This window comes from Drosophila novamexicana, unplaced genomic scaffold, assembly GCF_003285875.2.
Source record: "Drosophila novamexicana strain 15010-1031.04,08,12 unplaced genomic scaffold, DnovRS2.1 tig00000870-arrow-arrow-pilon, whole genome shotgun sequence".
In the NCBI taxonomy this organism is placed as follows: Eukaryota; Metazoa; Arthropoda; class Insecta; order Diptera; family Drosophilidae; genus Drosophila; species Drosophila novamexicana.
The window spans coordinates 1,433,278-1,446,085 of NW_020824830.1; the positions used below are offsets into that span (position 1 = coordinate 1,433,278).

General features: G+C 41.6%; 3 protein-coding genes across 4 annotated transcripts; all 3 read left to right on the plus strand.

Annotated features, from left to right (window-relative positions):
- The first annotated feature begins 1,084 nt into the window (after nucleotides 1–1,084).
- On the plus strand, nucleotides 1,085–4,011 carry LOC115764685. The gene is made up of 3 exons (XM_030707874.1): nucleotides 1,085–1,661; nucleotides 1,715–1,967; nucleotides 2,031–4,011. The coding sequence occupies exons 1-3, from the start codon at nucleotides 1,240–1,242 to the stop codon at nucleotides 4,002–4,004; spliced, it is 2,649 nt and encodes an 882-aa protein (XP_030563734.1). The 5' UTR covers nucleotides 1,085–1,239; the 3' UTR covers nucleotides 4,005–4,011.
- Nucleotides 4,012–4,220: 209 nt separating this feature from the next.
- Nucleotides 4,221–7,210, plus strand: LOC115764765. Its single transcript, XM_030708001.1, has 3 exons — nucleotides 4,221–4,710; nucleotides 4,763–5,015; nucleotides 5,077–7,210. The coding sequence occupies exons 1-3, from the start codon at nucleotides 4,256–4,258 to the stop codon at nucleotides 7,186–7,188; spliced, it is 2,820 nt and encodes a 939-aa protein (XP_030563861.1). The 5' UTR covers nucleotides 4,221–4,255; the 3' UTR covers nucleotides 7,189–7,210.
- Nucleotides 7,211–7,918: 708 nt separating this feature from the next.
- On the plus strand, nucleotides 7,919–10,815 carry LOC115764729. Of its 2 annotated transcripts, XM_030707940.1 has the most exons (4): nucleotides 7,919–8,435; nucleotides 8,495–8,726; nucleotides 8,788–9,681; nucleotides 9,764–9,939. In XM_030707940.1, exons 1-4 carry the CDS (start codon nucleotides 8,014–8,016, stop codon nucleotides 9,854–9,856), a joined length of 1,641 nt encoding a protein of 546 aa, XP_030563800.1. In that variant the 5' UTR covers nucleotides 7,919–8,013; the 3' UTR covers nucleotides 9,857–9,939. The 2 variants fall into 2 exon arrangements, with proteins under 2 accessions (XP_030563800.1, XP_030563799.1); XM_030707939.1 differs by having other exon boundaries at nucleotides 7,921–8,435; nucleotides 8,788–10,815.
- The last annotated feature ends 1,993 nt before the right edge of the window (nucleotides 10,816–12,808 follow it).

Genomic DNA, 12,808 nt, shown 5'->3' on the forward strand with positions numbered 1-12,808 from the left:
TGCTAAGCGGTTTTCTTTGATAACAATCTGGTTATTAACGGAAGCTTGCCATGAGCGCCCTACACTAATTAAGCGATTTAAATTCTAGCTGATTGACGGAAACTGTGCCTTTGTGCCTTCATCAATGTCAGACGCATCAATGCCGGAGTTCTAAAAGGAAATGACCTGAGTTGTGAGTTCAGTCATTCTATGAATATCATATTTATACGAAGCTAGAAAAGAGGAAATTCATCAGCGGCACCATGCCTTATATCACAAATGCCTGAGACTAACTATAGACAAGGCACTCTTGTTTAAAAAAAACTGTTCCCTGTGGGCACTATGGGTATTACGCCCTTCATTTTGATTGATATAAAGTTTTGTTTTTTAAATGTATATAATATTTATTTATAGCGATCGGTTATACGGAATTGCGTTTTGAGGTGCCCAGCTGAAAATCATCTAGCCAAATTGTAGCCCTTAGAAACCTATAAAAATAAAACAAAAACATGGACCGCAGCAGGTCGGGATCACATTACATAAAACGGGTATTCCTGATCGATGGTTGGCGAAAAGTCCAAGCCATAAAAGCAAGAATGCTGCAAATACTACATATACAAATGTTGGTCGGGAAAAGTCGAATAATAACCTCTAGCCTTAGATATATAGTCAATATGATAATTTTGTTAACGTATATATAATATGTCCACTGGAAATGTATATATGTACGCGTAACAGCAATATAATATAAGTATATAGTAAATATTTAGTATAAAGCTATATGGGAACAATTGATGAACCACTGGAGTTTTTTTTTAAAGATTGCTTAAGCGTATGCTCGTTACCACAAATATATTTTCTAGCTTGAAAATTGTAAAAAAAAAAGGTAAGTTCACGGATGGATAGCAAAACGAAAAGTTTCTTTTTGTTACGATAAGCAGACGATCCAAATCACACGATTTTAAACGAGAATACTAAAAATAATATGCTTTTTAGAATTTGTATTAAACAGTTTTTCCATCATAGTTGCTTTTGTTTTGATATGCTACAGGCATTTTAAAAATTATTTAGTTTTAAGTGCAATGTTTTAGTGTACATTACTCCCAAAATTCCTTTAATAAAAATTGCCAATCAATTTTAAATTTACGTGTTTGGTTTTTCTTCTCATTTTTTTTTTCATAATTAGGACGAAAATCCGAATAAATTTGCCTACATTTTTATATTGAGGCAAACGATAACAACAAACCACTTTTTATTAAAATGACAGTCTGTAATTTTGTATTTGACATTGTCGTGACTCATTTTGAGTCAAAATATGTGTATATTGAAGATCCCAAGAAACTTAAAATTGAGGTCCAATTTAATAAAAGAACGATTCCTATAACATCGAGCCGGATTAATGTAGCAGATTTCAAGCCAGGCTCAGGTAATGAGTTCAATAAATTCCCAGAAAAGCTGCGCCAAACCCTAGAGGAATGTGGAATGCCCATTAAAGTGAAGTACCTCGGTTCTATTCTCGGGACCGCCAGAATAAGTTTCCCCCAAAGTTTTACTGATAGCATAGTCGCGGGTATGCCTGATTTGATACATGTGGACACCTGTCAATTCGAACGGGAGGCTCAAGTTACTGGCTCTCTTGAGGTGCTTGTACGTCTGATTATCAAATGCGATGAAGTGAAAATGTAAGTAAACTTCTCCGAAGATCTGACCGCTGCTCAGCACAGTCAATTTTCAGACCGAAGGAGAGCGAGTGCCGTCGCAATGTGGATAGAAGCATCAACCCGCAAGATATTATGTTCATAATGAGCGAGTCCCAGCGTTGTCCTTCCCCTTGCGATCCTTGTCTAGATACATGGCAGCCAGATGAGGGCGATGAGGTCCTCAAACTAGACTTGGACCGCTATCGCAGCTTGGACATTGGTGCGCCTAAGCATGAAGAAATATTTAAACATAACCCAGTAAGCGACTCTGTCTGCTCCGAGTTGAAGGTTGGTCTACAAGATTTTTATCGCTAAAATTTCCAACTTATTGGCTTTATTTCTATTTAACAGAAAATGGCACTGGAGTATGTGCAAGCTATAGACTCAATTATCGAACGCACCGGCAAGCCTAGTTCCCTGAAGCCGCCTTGCCGTACAGCTGATGCACTGAGAAGTCCATGTGGTCCACCCTGTGACAGTTCAAACTATCCAGCTATACAAAAACCAAATTTTCCCTTCAATTCGCACTTCCCACCAACCCAGGACGTTGGGCGTAATTCCTTCAGCCCTAAGCTTGCAACCGAGCCAGCCAGTGATGGAAATGTCTCAAAGGATAAGAATATACGATTCTGTCCAGTTTGCTTGAACAATTTATCATGGCTACCAATATTTGCCGCCTGTCCCAAGTGCGGACTCAAACCCATGCCGGTCCTTGAAGAACATTACAACCAAAAGGAACTGACCGTAGACAATATAATGATTGATTATCTGGGTAAGCTTCCGGCGGCCAATGGCGATATCTGTAAGGATCCTTGTGATAAGCGCGCTGAAGAAAATACTGGATGTCGATGCACGTGCACACTTGGCAAACTGTGCGCCTACTGTCGAGTAATTAAACTAATCCCAGGCTTGTTTCAGCCCGATTTAAGTCGAAAAACTGAGCAGAAATCAGATGAGTCGCAGTGCAGCGTGGACCATTGTCTGTTTATGGTTAATTCTGCGGAGTCCCGCCCATTTCTAGCACGTGTTTTTTCCGAATTACGTGTACTATATGATTTGAACTGCAATAAGCGAGGATCTGATACATGCAAAGAGAACGGTCCACAGCCTGTATCCCAATTACACAAGGTGAAAAAAGCCACTCCAGCTGAAACTCGTAAGAAATCATTCAAACCGCGTCACGTCAGTGAAGCACACAAGTATTGCGCAAAGCCGATGAGACCTGTCTCTCGTCGACACGGCTGGGCTTGGGCCTCAAGCCAAGAGGCACGCAAGTATGGCTGGCGACCTGGCGCAGTTCTCAGGCCAATAAAGAGGGTTATGAATTACTTTTTGAATTACTCGCCCGAAAATAATGCATCTAATACATGCAGGAAACATGTAGAAACTGAAAAGGAAAAGGTGCGTCAGCTTCCTATTCTCAACCTGTCCAAAAAAGATGGCGTAATATTTATTACCCTGCGAGCGGCTAATAATAATAATGTAGAGATGAAGCCAATTGTATTTAAGGTAGTTAAAAGCGATCTTGCTGTGGCTTTAAGTGAGATCAAGAGAAAGTTGAAAGAGAAAGGTTTTCGTAAATGCACTTGTCATCAGACGTTAATGATGTGCGTCTGTCGCGACAACGTGGAGAAGAAACATCTCGAGGTCGCACTGCAAAAAGAGTGCAAACGACGTGGTATGGAAAATTGCGTAGATCATCTGGTGCTCACAGATACCAGTGACAGCGAAATGGAGTTCGACTTCGATGTGACATCGCCGGCAGGAGTATCAAATGCACCTCAGCTAAAGCCATGCACCGTCAACAGAAATACGCAGACAGCTGTGAAAGAGCAAAAAGTTCCGCCCATATATCCAGTCAAATATACCCCTTACTGGCGTTCCTTAGACTGTGCTGCGGGAGATCGCTATGCGGGTACGGCTTTCGGCAGCCTTGAAGAAACCGTATTTGAGGATGGCCTATTTGGCCATAGGGGCGGTGGTCCGCATGGTGTGCCTGCTACTTATGGTGGCAGACCGAAAAGCAAGACAATCTGGGGTGCAAAGCCCGGTGGACCTATGATCGGTGGTGGACGAACTGGGCCAGTGGACAGTCCGGGCGGAAAGTCATTCCCCGGTGCCAAACAGAAACAAACAGCAGGCAAAAGTGCTCCCATTCCTGTAAGAATGCCCAAGCGCTATTATAAAGCTATAGAAGACGCAGCGAAAGCAGCAGCAGCCAAGCAGAAGGAGGAGGAAGAAAAGAAAAAGACCCCCGACATGCTGAAATACTTGATGAAACGCGGCGTTATTCCTACCCCATGGGATCCTAATGCAAATGCATAGCAGAAGATAGTATACGTTATTACTAATTTTTTTTTATATTTGTATATTTGTATATTTATATATTTTTACTGTTTATTGATCAAACTACCATTTGATTTTATAATTTTGACAATAATAAATTTTTAGATTTCAGTCAAACTTTCGTACTTGAGTTGAATGTATTTAACAGATCTGGTGTACAAATTTAATTGTTAAATAAACAAATTTGTTGTTTGGTTGATTTTTAGATATAATAGAATAAATTAAAAAATATGCGTTCGGAACCGAAAAAATTAAATGTCAAACATGAGTCGTGTAACTATTTGTTTGATGTTATTGTGACTCATTTTAGGACAAATAAGATACAAATTCAAAATCCCGCCCAGTTGCAGGTGGATGTCAAATTTAACAACCAATCTTTGCGTATAACAACAAGTCGTATTAATGTCACCGAATTCAAAGCCGGTTCGGCTCTTGAGTTCAAAGACTTTCCAAACAAGCTACAGAAGTTCATCTCGAAATGTGGAATGCCGGTGTCAGTTATATACAATGGTAGAATTATCGGTGCCGGTCAAATACAATTCCCGGCAATGTTCACTGATCGCATAGAAGAAGGCATGAGTGAACTAATGCATGCGGATACCTGCATATTTGAGCGCGACGGTGAAATTGTCGGCACCCTTGAGATACTCTGCCGCCTGTATACGAAATGCGACGAAACAACAAAGTAAGTTAAAGTGCGAAGGAATATACACAAGCATACTCAATTATTCTTTCAGGCAGGAGGAATCGAAATGTCAGCTGTACAAGGACAAAAGCATCAATCCGCAGGATATTATGTTTATTATGGGGGAAAACCAACAGTGTCCCAATCAAAGCGATCTTTGTCCAGATGTCATGTACCCAGATGAGGGTGATGATCTCCTGAAATTGGATTTGATGCGCTATCGCAGCTCCAATGGTAACGACCGCCGGCGAACTGACACGTTCATACATAACCCAGTAGCGAATAACGCCGCAGGTGGGATGAAGGTAGCTATTAGTCCAGTGAATTCTCAAAGGCTTGCTTCTTAGGTAACGCATCTATTTTCAGCAAATGGCACAGGACTGTGAGCAAATTATTGACTCAATTGTCAAACGCACTGGCCAGCCTCAGCAAATCATTGACGAAATTGACTGTGCAGTTGAACCTCCACCGACCTTACCAAGTCTTCCCCGCTTTTCGCAATTTCCCGCGTTGCAGGTCAACAATAATGAATTGTGCAACCCAAAGGTGATACCGGTGCCAATCAGTGAAATTGAAAAGCCATCCATTAAACCCATACGCTTCTGCCCCGTCTGCCTGACCAATATGTCATGGCTGCCCAAGTTCGCCGCATGTCCCAATTGCGGTGTGAAGCCCATGCCAGTCATTGAAGAACGCCATAAGGAAAAGAAACTAACAGCCGACCAAATAGTGACCGATTTACTGGGTAAGCCGTTCCTGGACAACATTGAAGATTACTGCGCGAAGCTCTGCGCTGCACCGGCTGCGAAAAATACTGACGAAGATCAACAGCTCGGATGTCGGTGCACTTGCAAGAACGGAAAAATCTGTGCGCACTGCCGAATACGTAAAATTTGCTCAGATATATTTCAAGGCGATGAAGGCCAGCCTACATGCCCTGAGGCAATCCCAAAATCCTCTGAGCTCATTTGCTTGGAAGAGAATAACGTAGAAAAGTGCCGTCCACACTTGGCGCGCGTATTCTCTGAGCTTCGCGAATTGTACAACATCAGAGAAAGCAAGCTGGCACATGGGGTCAGCAGAGAATGCGGTCAATATTCGTCGCCTAATAAAAATCCACAAGAAATGGATGTGAAACCAAAAGGTAAATCAAAAGCATATTTACCGAAAATAAACCGCTCCTCCGCGGAAAACACTGTAAAATCAAGGAAACTAAATGTCGAGCAAAGGCCTATAACCTGCAAAATAGGACACAAGTCCTGTGTTAGTCAACAGGGTGCCGTACCTCCCAACCACGGATGGGCCTGGCCTTCCAGCAAGCTGACGCGCAAGTACGGCTGGCAGCCAGGTTTTGTTCGCAAGTCCATCAAAAAGATTATGAGGTTTTTCTTGCAATACTTACCAGAGAAAACCGCACTTGACACATGTGTGAAAGTGGACAACGAATGCCAGTCACCAATTCTTAACGTGTGCAAGAAAAAGGGCGAAATCTTCATTACCCTGCGAGCGGTCAACAACAAGCATGCTGACATTAAGCCCATTGTATTTAAGGTAGTTAAAAGCGATTTCGCTGTGGCTCTAAGCGAGATCAAGAGGAAGTTGAAAGCGAAAGGTTTCCCCAAATGCTGCTGCCATAAGACGTTGATGTTGTGCACCTGTCGCAGCTACTGCGACAAGAAATATCTCGAGCATGCGCTGCAAAAAGAATGCAAGCGTCGCGGCATGGTGAGCTGTGTGAACGAACTGGTGCTCACGGACACCAGTGACAGCGAAATGGAGTATGATTTTGATGTGTCACCGCCAGCGGGCGTTACAAAGCCTCTGACGGTGCCAAAGCCACTCACCGTTAGCCATAGCACCCAGTGCATCGCAAGGGATATAATTGCGCTCCCAAGGTATCCAATCAAATACAGCCCCTATTGGCGCGCCTATGATTGTGCTGCCGGTGATCGTTACACGGGCACAGCCTTCGGCGCTCCAACAGAGGAAGTGTTTGAGGATGGTTACTTTGGGAGCAAGGGTGGCGGTGTGCATGGGGCAGCTACTCCGGGCGGCAAAATTAGAAATAAGGCTATTAGGCGGAAATCTTCTAGAGGACCTATGCGGGCTAGCCCTGCTGCGAAAACAAAATCGAATGCCGCTGCACTCCTTGAAGTTAGAGTCCCTAAACGGCTTGAAAAGAAACTTGACGGGCCTTCCAGAGCTGAAGAGGCCAAAAGGAAAGAAATGATACAGAAGAAATTGGGCATCAACATGATGAAGTATTTGCAGAGCCACGGAGCCTTTTCTAAGAAACGCCCTACTGTTGGCCCGGACGGACTTACCGATTCACAACGTAGGCGTCGTGCTCTGCGGCTAATCCCCCCACCGCCTATCGAATTTGTGACTCACCTTGGTAAGGGCTTTAATCCCTGTACTGCTGGATGCTGCAATTCGTATGGCAACCAGTGTCTCAATCCTTGTTATTACAGGTGCTAAATAAATAGTAGATCAGTGTGCCTACAATGATTTTCAGAGTATTGCCTATTTTTTAACCCAAAAAAAAAAAAAACACAAAGGACTTGTTTGACTCTTTTCTGCGCTGATCTAGGTTTATCTGATCTCAGTGCGCTTATATATTTATCAACTCTTGTTAGCCTCCATCTTATGTAATTAATTAGTAAACAAAGAAACTTTTGGCATTCGATATCGGAATCGAGAGAAAACTGGGTAAACGTCTAAAAAAACTTGGATATTCGTTTAATACACAAGAATTAATATGTCATTTACCTATTCCCACAATTGTGACGCTACTAAATTCTATAGACTCCGACTCTTTCAAACATTTATATTTTTATTAGTATCAGCTGTCGAGACAATATAGCCATGTCTGTCATTCCTGTCTTATGCAAGCTAGACCTAGTTTTAAAGCTATCTTCAATAAAGTTTGCATTAGCTTTGACGAAAATATGACAAATATTCTGTTAGAAGAGGAGAAGAAACACAGCGGCGATCGTGCTTCTGTGTGCGTTTGTGTATTTGTGTATAAAAGGAAGCTCCGAGCTCACAGAAAGCTAATACGAACAATCGTTCGGAAATAAAGTTGTTGTACAAAAGCCAACAATAGGACATATGTTTGCAAGAATATTTATTCGTCAAAGATGGCCCTTTTTGTAAAGCATTTATTTCATTAGTTCATCATAGCAGCATTTGCTTCTATACAATTATTAGGACACATCACAAAATTTTCTGTTTTTTATTTAAATTTAATGATTTTATTAAACTGTATGAATATTAAAAGAAAAATCTAGCAAGTTACAAGAAATGACTACCTGCACCTTTCTCTTTGACATAATTGTGACAAATATTAAGTCACCCAGTGTGAATACTCAAGATCTCAAGGAACTGCTAATTGAGGTCAAGTTTAATAATGTATCCATACCAATAACTGCGAGCAGGATCAATGTTACGGATATCAAACCCAACTCTGAGACTGCGGTCACTGTGAGCCCGACGGATCTCCGCCAAACTCTCGAAGAATGTGGAATACCTATATCTGTTATGTACAACGGTCTTCTTCTCGGCGTTGGACATCTACGTTTGCGCAAAGATGTCATTGAGAGTATCAAGGAAGACATGAGTGAGCTGATAAAAGTGGATTCCTGCACATTTGAACGGGATGGGAAAGTTACTGGGGCGCTTGAGGTGCTCTACCGGCTGGTCGTAAAATGTGAGAAACAGATAGTGTAAGTAAAGGATTCCATGTATCCAGCCTTAGTTGTCAATCTTATGCCATGTTTTGTAGCGTTCATAATATTTTCAAAGACAAAAGCATCAAGGCAGAGGATATCTTATTTATTGTGACCGAGTCCCAGAGATGTCCCAGCTTCAGCGATCCTTGCCTTGCTGCATTTGAAGATGCCGAGACTCCGAAATTTGGTATACAAAACTTTGGGGGCTTGAATGTCAATGACCCTAAGCCTTCGGTAACATTTCTTCACAACCCTGTTGGCGACGCCGCATGTTGTGAGATAAAGGTATTTATAAATCTAGTTAATACTCGAAACCTATCTTCTAAGACGTGGTTTCTACATACAGAAAATGGCACAGGACTGTGAGGAGACAGTTGACTTAATCACGACGTTCTCTGACCAGCCAAAGGCTTTGAAGCCGCCTTGCCGAAACCCACCCAATCTAAACAGTCACTGCAGTGTTCCTAGTCAGTACCAGACGAAGGAAAGTACTCTTCTACCATGTTTCACCCACATACCAGTGCCAGATAATGGCAACAAAAATGCCCATGATCCGGCACAGATAACCGGAACGATCAGACGCTACTGTCCCGATTGCCAGGCAAATATGACATGGCTGCCGCCACTAGCCGCCTGTCCGAAATGCGGAGTAAAACCAATGCCAGTTGTTGAAGAACCCAACAAGCAGCCAGAAGCGGACAAAATATTGATAGATAATCTAGGCAAATCGACATATATCTCTATGGATGTCTGCGCGGATTTCATTGATAAGACAGGTATGGAAGAGACCGTAGAAAATAAAGAAAAAAGATGTCGGTGCACCTGCAAGTTCGGAAAACTCTGTGCCTACTGTCGAGTACGTAAAATGTGTGCGGATATTTATCAGACCAATGCAAAGCCGGTTCCCGAAACAGCTGAGGAAGACAAAGAGACGTCTGCAGATATTTGTGCGTCAACTGCTGAGTCTAATGTGTTTCGCCCATTTCTTTCACGTGTATTCTCCGAATTAGTTGTTCTAAATAATATCAAAACCATAAAACCAACTGAGAATGCGGAGCAAAGCATTCAAAAATCAACCCCGGAATGGAATAAACAAAAAGAGCCCCACATAAATAAGAACTCGTTCCCAGTCGCCGAGCGTAGAGAACTGACCAGGCAAAGAATTGCTAGAGAAGCTGTGAAAAAGTCCATGCGATCTATCTCTCCCCGTCACGGATGGGATTGGTTCTCGAGCGAGGAGGCACGTAAGCGTGGCTGGCGACCAGGCTTCGTTCGCAAGCCGATTAAAAAGCTTATGAAGTTTTTTTTGAAACACTCTCCAGATAAATGCAAAAAAGCAAGAGAAGCAGAAATGGAAAAGGAACGCCAGTTGCCCATTCTTAACGTGCGCAAGAAGAATGGCGAAATCTTCATAACACTGCGGCCACTCAATAAGACAAATGTCGACATGAAGCCCATTGTGTTTAAGCTGGTCAAAAGCGATCTTGCTGTAGCTCTGAGAGAGATCAAGCGCAAGTTGAAACTGAAAGGATTCCGTAAATGCACTTGCCATCAGACGTTAATGATGTGCGTATGTCGCGACAACTTGGAGAAGAAACATCTCGAGGTCGCATTGCAAAAAGAGTGCAAACGACGTGGCATCCAGAATTGCGTAGATCATCTGGTGCTCACAGATACCAGTGACAGCGAAATGGAGTTCAATTTCGATATGACACCGCCGGCGACCATGGCGAATCGCGACTCGCCACCTATGCGCCGTCTCTTCAACAACGGCACCCAGACGGACAAAGCTGATTTAGCTGTGCCACCGAGACATCCAAGCAGTTACCGTCCCAATTGGCGCGCTTATGATTGTGGTGCAAGTGGGCGATACACTGGTACTGCATTTGGTGCACCCGCTGAACAAGTATTTGAGGACGGGGTTTTTGGATATAGGGGCGGTGGTCCACACGGTACGGCAAACGTTTCACATGACAGTTCTAAAGGCGGCCCATTGCGCGTAGGTGGACGTGGCCGTGAATGGGGCACTCCTGGCGGGGAGGCGTTCCCCTATGGCGATAAGAAAAAACCGACAGGCAGAAGTGACCCCATTCCAGTTAAGATGACTAGACGCTATTATCAAGCTATTAAAAACGCTGCCGAAGCTGAGAAAAAAGCCAAGGCGGACGCGGCAGAAGCTAAACGGAGGGGCCCCGATATGATAAAATATTTAATCAAAACTGGCACTATTCCCAAGCCCTGGAACCCGAATGATTATGCCTAGATATACCTACATTTAACGTTTGGCTATACGAGATTTTAAACAATTTTTTACCCAACCCAACACAATTTCATTCTTTCTTAAAGATTTGATAATAAAGATTTGTTTGCCACGAAATTTTTTCTCCTGAAAAGTAATGAAGTTCTGTGAAAGCTAAGAAGCTGAAATTTCTCATTGGAAAATTCCAAACCTATTTTGATTCCATTTGATCGGCCTCAAACTTATTTTCAAAGATCTTTGTTCCAATTCGGATAATCTATGCCTCCTTGGTGGAAGGCCCTTCGGACTCAAATTCACTGCCAAGAACCTCTATTAAAATTCATTTGAGTCGCTTTTTCCAAAATCCAAAATCGTTCAGTTTTCTGTTTTGTCCGATTTGCTGCATATATCATCGGATTAGTTTTTAGTAAGAGGCCTCCACAAATAACAGTCTTCAAACTAACAAACGATACGGCATTAAATTCTAAGTACAAGATTGTTTACACAATTACAACGGCATTTGAGAATCATACGAGGGTAACTCGATAAGTATTTTAAACTTGAATAGATACAACTACAGAATGAGATATTTGTTTACTCTATGGAAAAGAAGGATACCTTGTAGGAATGCTGAAGATAAACCAACCATTTAAATATAGTTGTTTATCAAAACCCCTATTCCTTGCCTTCATTCGACTTTTTTTTATTATATAGTCCTGATTGATCATATTGACGGTAGTATAATCTATGTTCGGTCCTGACTGTCCGCCAGTCTGCTTTTTCATGCAATCAATCATTCTTAAACTGCCTTAGAAATCATATCGGCCAGAGCGAACCTCTATACCAAATAAATTTCAGTCTCTTTCAGTCGTCGGTATCAATTCAGTTTTAGAACAACACAAACAAAATTTCTGAAGCAGACAAGCACATTTTTTACCGAAAAAAATGTTAAGACATTCAGAATTTTTCTTTAGTAAGTATAAACGAAAGAGTTTTCTAATATAGAAAGTAATATATTTAAAATATATTTAAAACAAATGTGAGCAAACCTAATAACAAGCTTGAAAGTAAAAATGTTTATGTTTTGTTATTTTATATGAACCACATTTATATTGATCTGCTCAGCACTGGAAAGTTTCATTTTGTTTTAAATAGTTTTAAAAAGGTTATTCATATATTTGCTTATAATTTTTATATATTTATTCAGTGGTATTTTATCTTCAGCAGCTTGAGATAAGTGTTTGTCTTGTTATATGAATTGGCTTCTTGAAGGCTTGCAATGCAGGTTTTTATTAAAGAGCAAAAGTCGAGAACACCTTGATGGCCTCTCGAATTAGTCTTCGGGCGAACAAACATCCACAAGTATATTGAAAACGTTGTGCAGTGCGCAGTTAATTAAATTTTAGGCACGCACAAGCTGAGGTCGGCAGAGAGGTTCTTATAGATATGATAGGGGGCTGTGGGTTTCTAGGCACTTGTGTTACTTAGAACAAAAGAGGGATACACCCTTGCGCCCCGGGTCTGATCAATATATCATTGATAGTTATGCATGCTGCCTAAGCAGCTTAATGCGCACTCAATTCTTGACTTCCAATCAGTCAATCCATTCTGCTATGCATAATTAGTATACTAAGACATGATTAATAATCTGCTCTATGTAGGAACTATAAATGTTGCTGTTGCTTGTACTTTGATTAGTGGCTATCACTAAGCTGCCTTATTGGGCGGTTGGAATTGCTTTGGTTGGGGCAAGTCTAAAGGATACTTGAGGAATTTAAGAGCTAAACTGAAAGGATGAATTGGGTTGCGTAAATTGAACTCACCTTGCAATGGGAGCTGCTTAATGAGCCGCAATTTAATACAGCAAAAGGAAATTTAAAAACAAAGCGAGACACAAAAAGGTACCAAAGTTACGCCAATTCCAAATTTTAATTAAGAAAATTACGCCAATTAAGGAAAATGTAGCGAGAAAACAGAGAAAATAATAAAATATATAAAAGGGGCGACAGGCCTAGTATAATCAGAGTCTGGGCAAATTATTTAAATGGTATGAAATGCAAATATAAATTGTTTGCAGATTTGCACAAAAAAGAAGAAGATAAAGTAAGCGCTGTAGACGAAAATGAAC

Coding starts and splice junctions, on each gene's coding strand:
- LOC115764685 (XM_030707874.1), top strand. CDS start 1,240: ATGACAGTCTGTAATTTTGTATTTGACATTGTCGTGACTCATTTTGAG. Junction 1,662..1,714: donor AAATGCGATGAAGTGAAAAT/GTAAGTAAACTT, acceptor GTCAATTTTCAG/ACCGAAGGAGAGCGAGTGCC. Junction 1,968..2,030: donor CTGTCTGCTCCGAGTTGAAG/GTTGGTCTACAA, acceptor TCTATTTAACAG/AAAATGGCACTGGAGTATGT.
- LOC115764765 (XM_030708001.1), top strand. CDS start 4,256: ATGCGTTCGGAACCGAAAAAATTAAATGTCAAACATGAGTCGTGTAAC. Junction 4,711..4,762: donor AAATGCGACGAAACAACAAA/GTAAGTTAAAGT, acceptor TTATTCTTTCAG/GCAGGAGGAATCGAAATGTC. Junction 5,016..5,076: donor ACGCCGCAGGTGGGATGAAG/GTAGCTATTAGT, acceptor ATCTATTTTCAG/CAAATGGCACAGGACTGTGA.
- LOC115764729 (XM_030707939.1), top strand. CDS start 8,014: ATGACTACCTGCACCTTTCTCTTTGACATAATTGTGACAAATATTAAG. Junction 8,436..8,494: donor AAATGTGAGAAACAGATAGT/GTAAGTAAAGGA, acceptor CATGTTTTGTAG/CGTTCATAATATTTTCAAAG. Junction 8,727..8,787: donor CCGCATGTTGTGAGATAAAG/GTATTTATAAAT, acceptor TTCTACATACAG/AAAATGGCACAGGACTGTGA.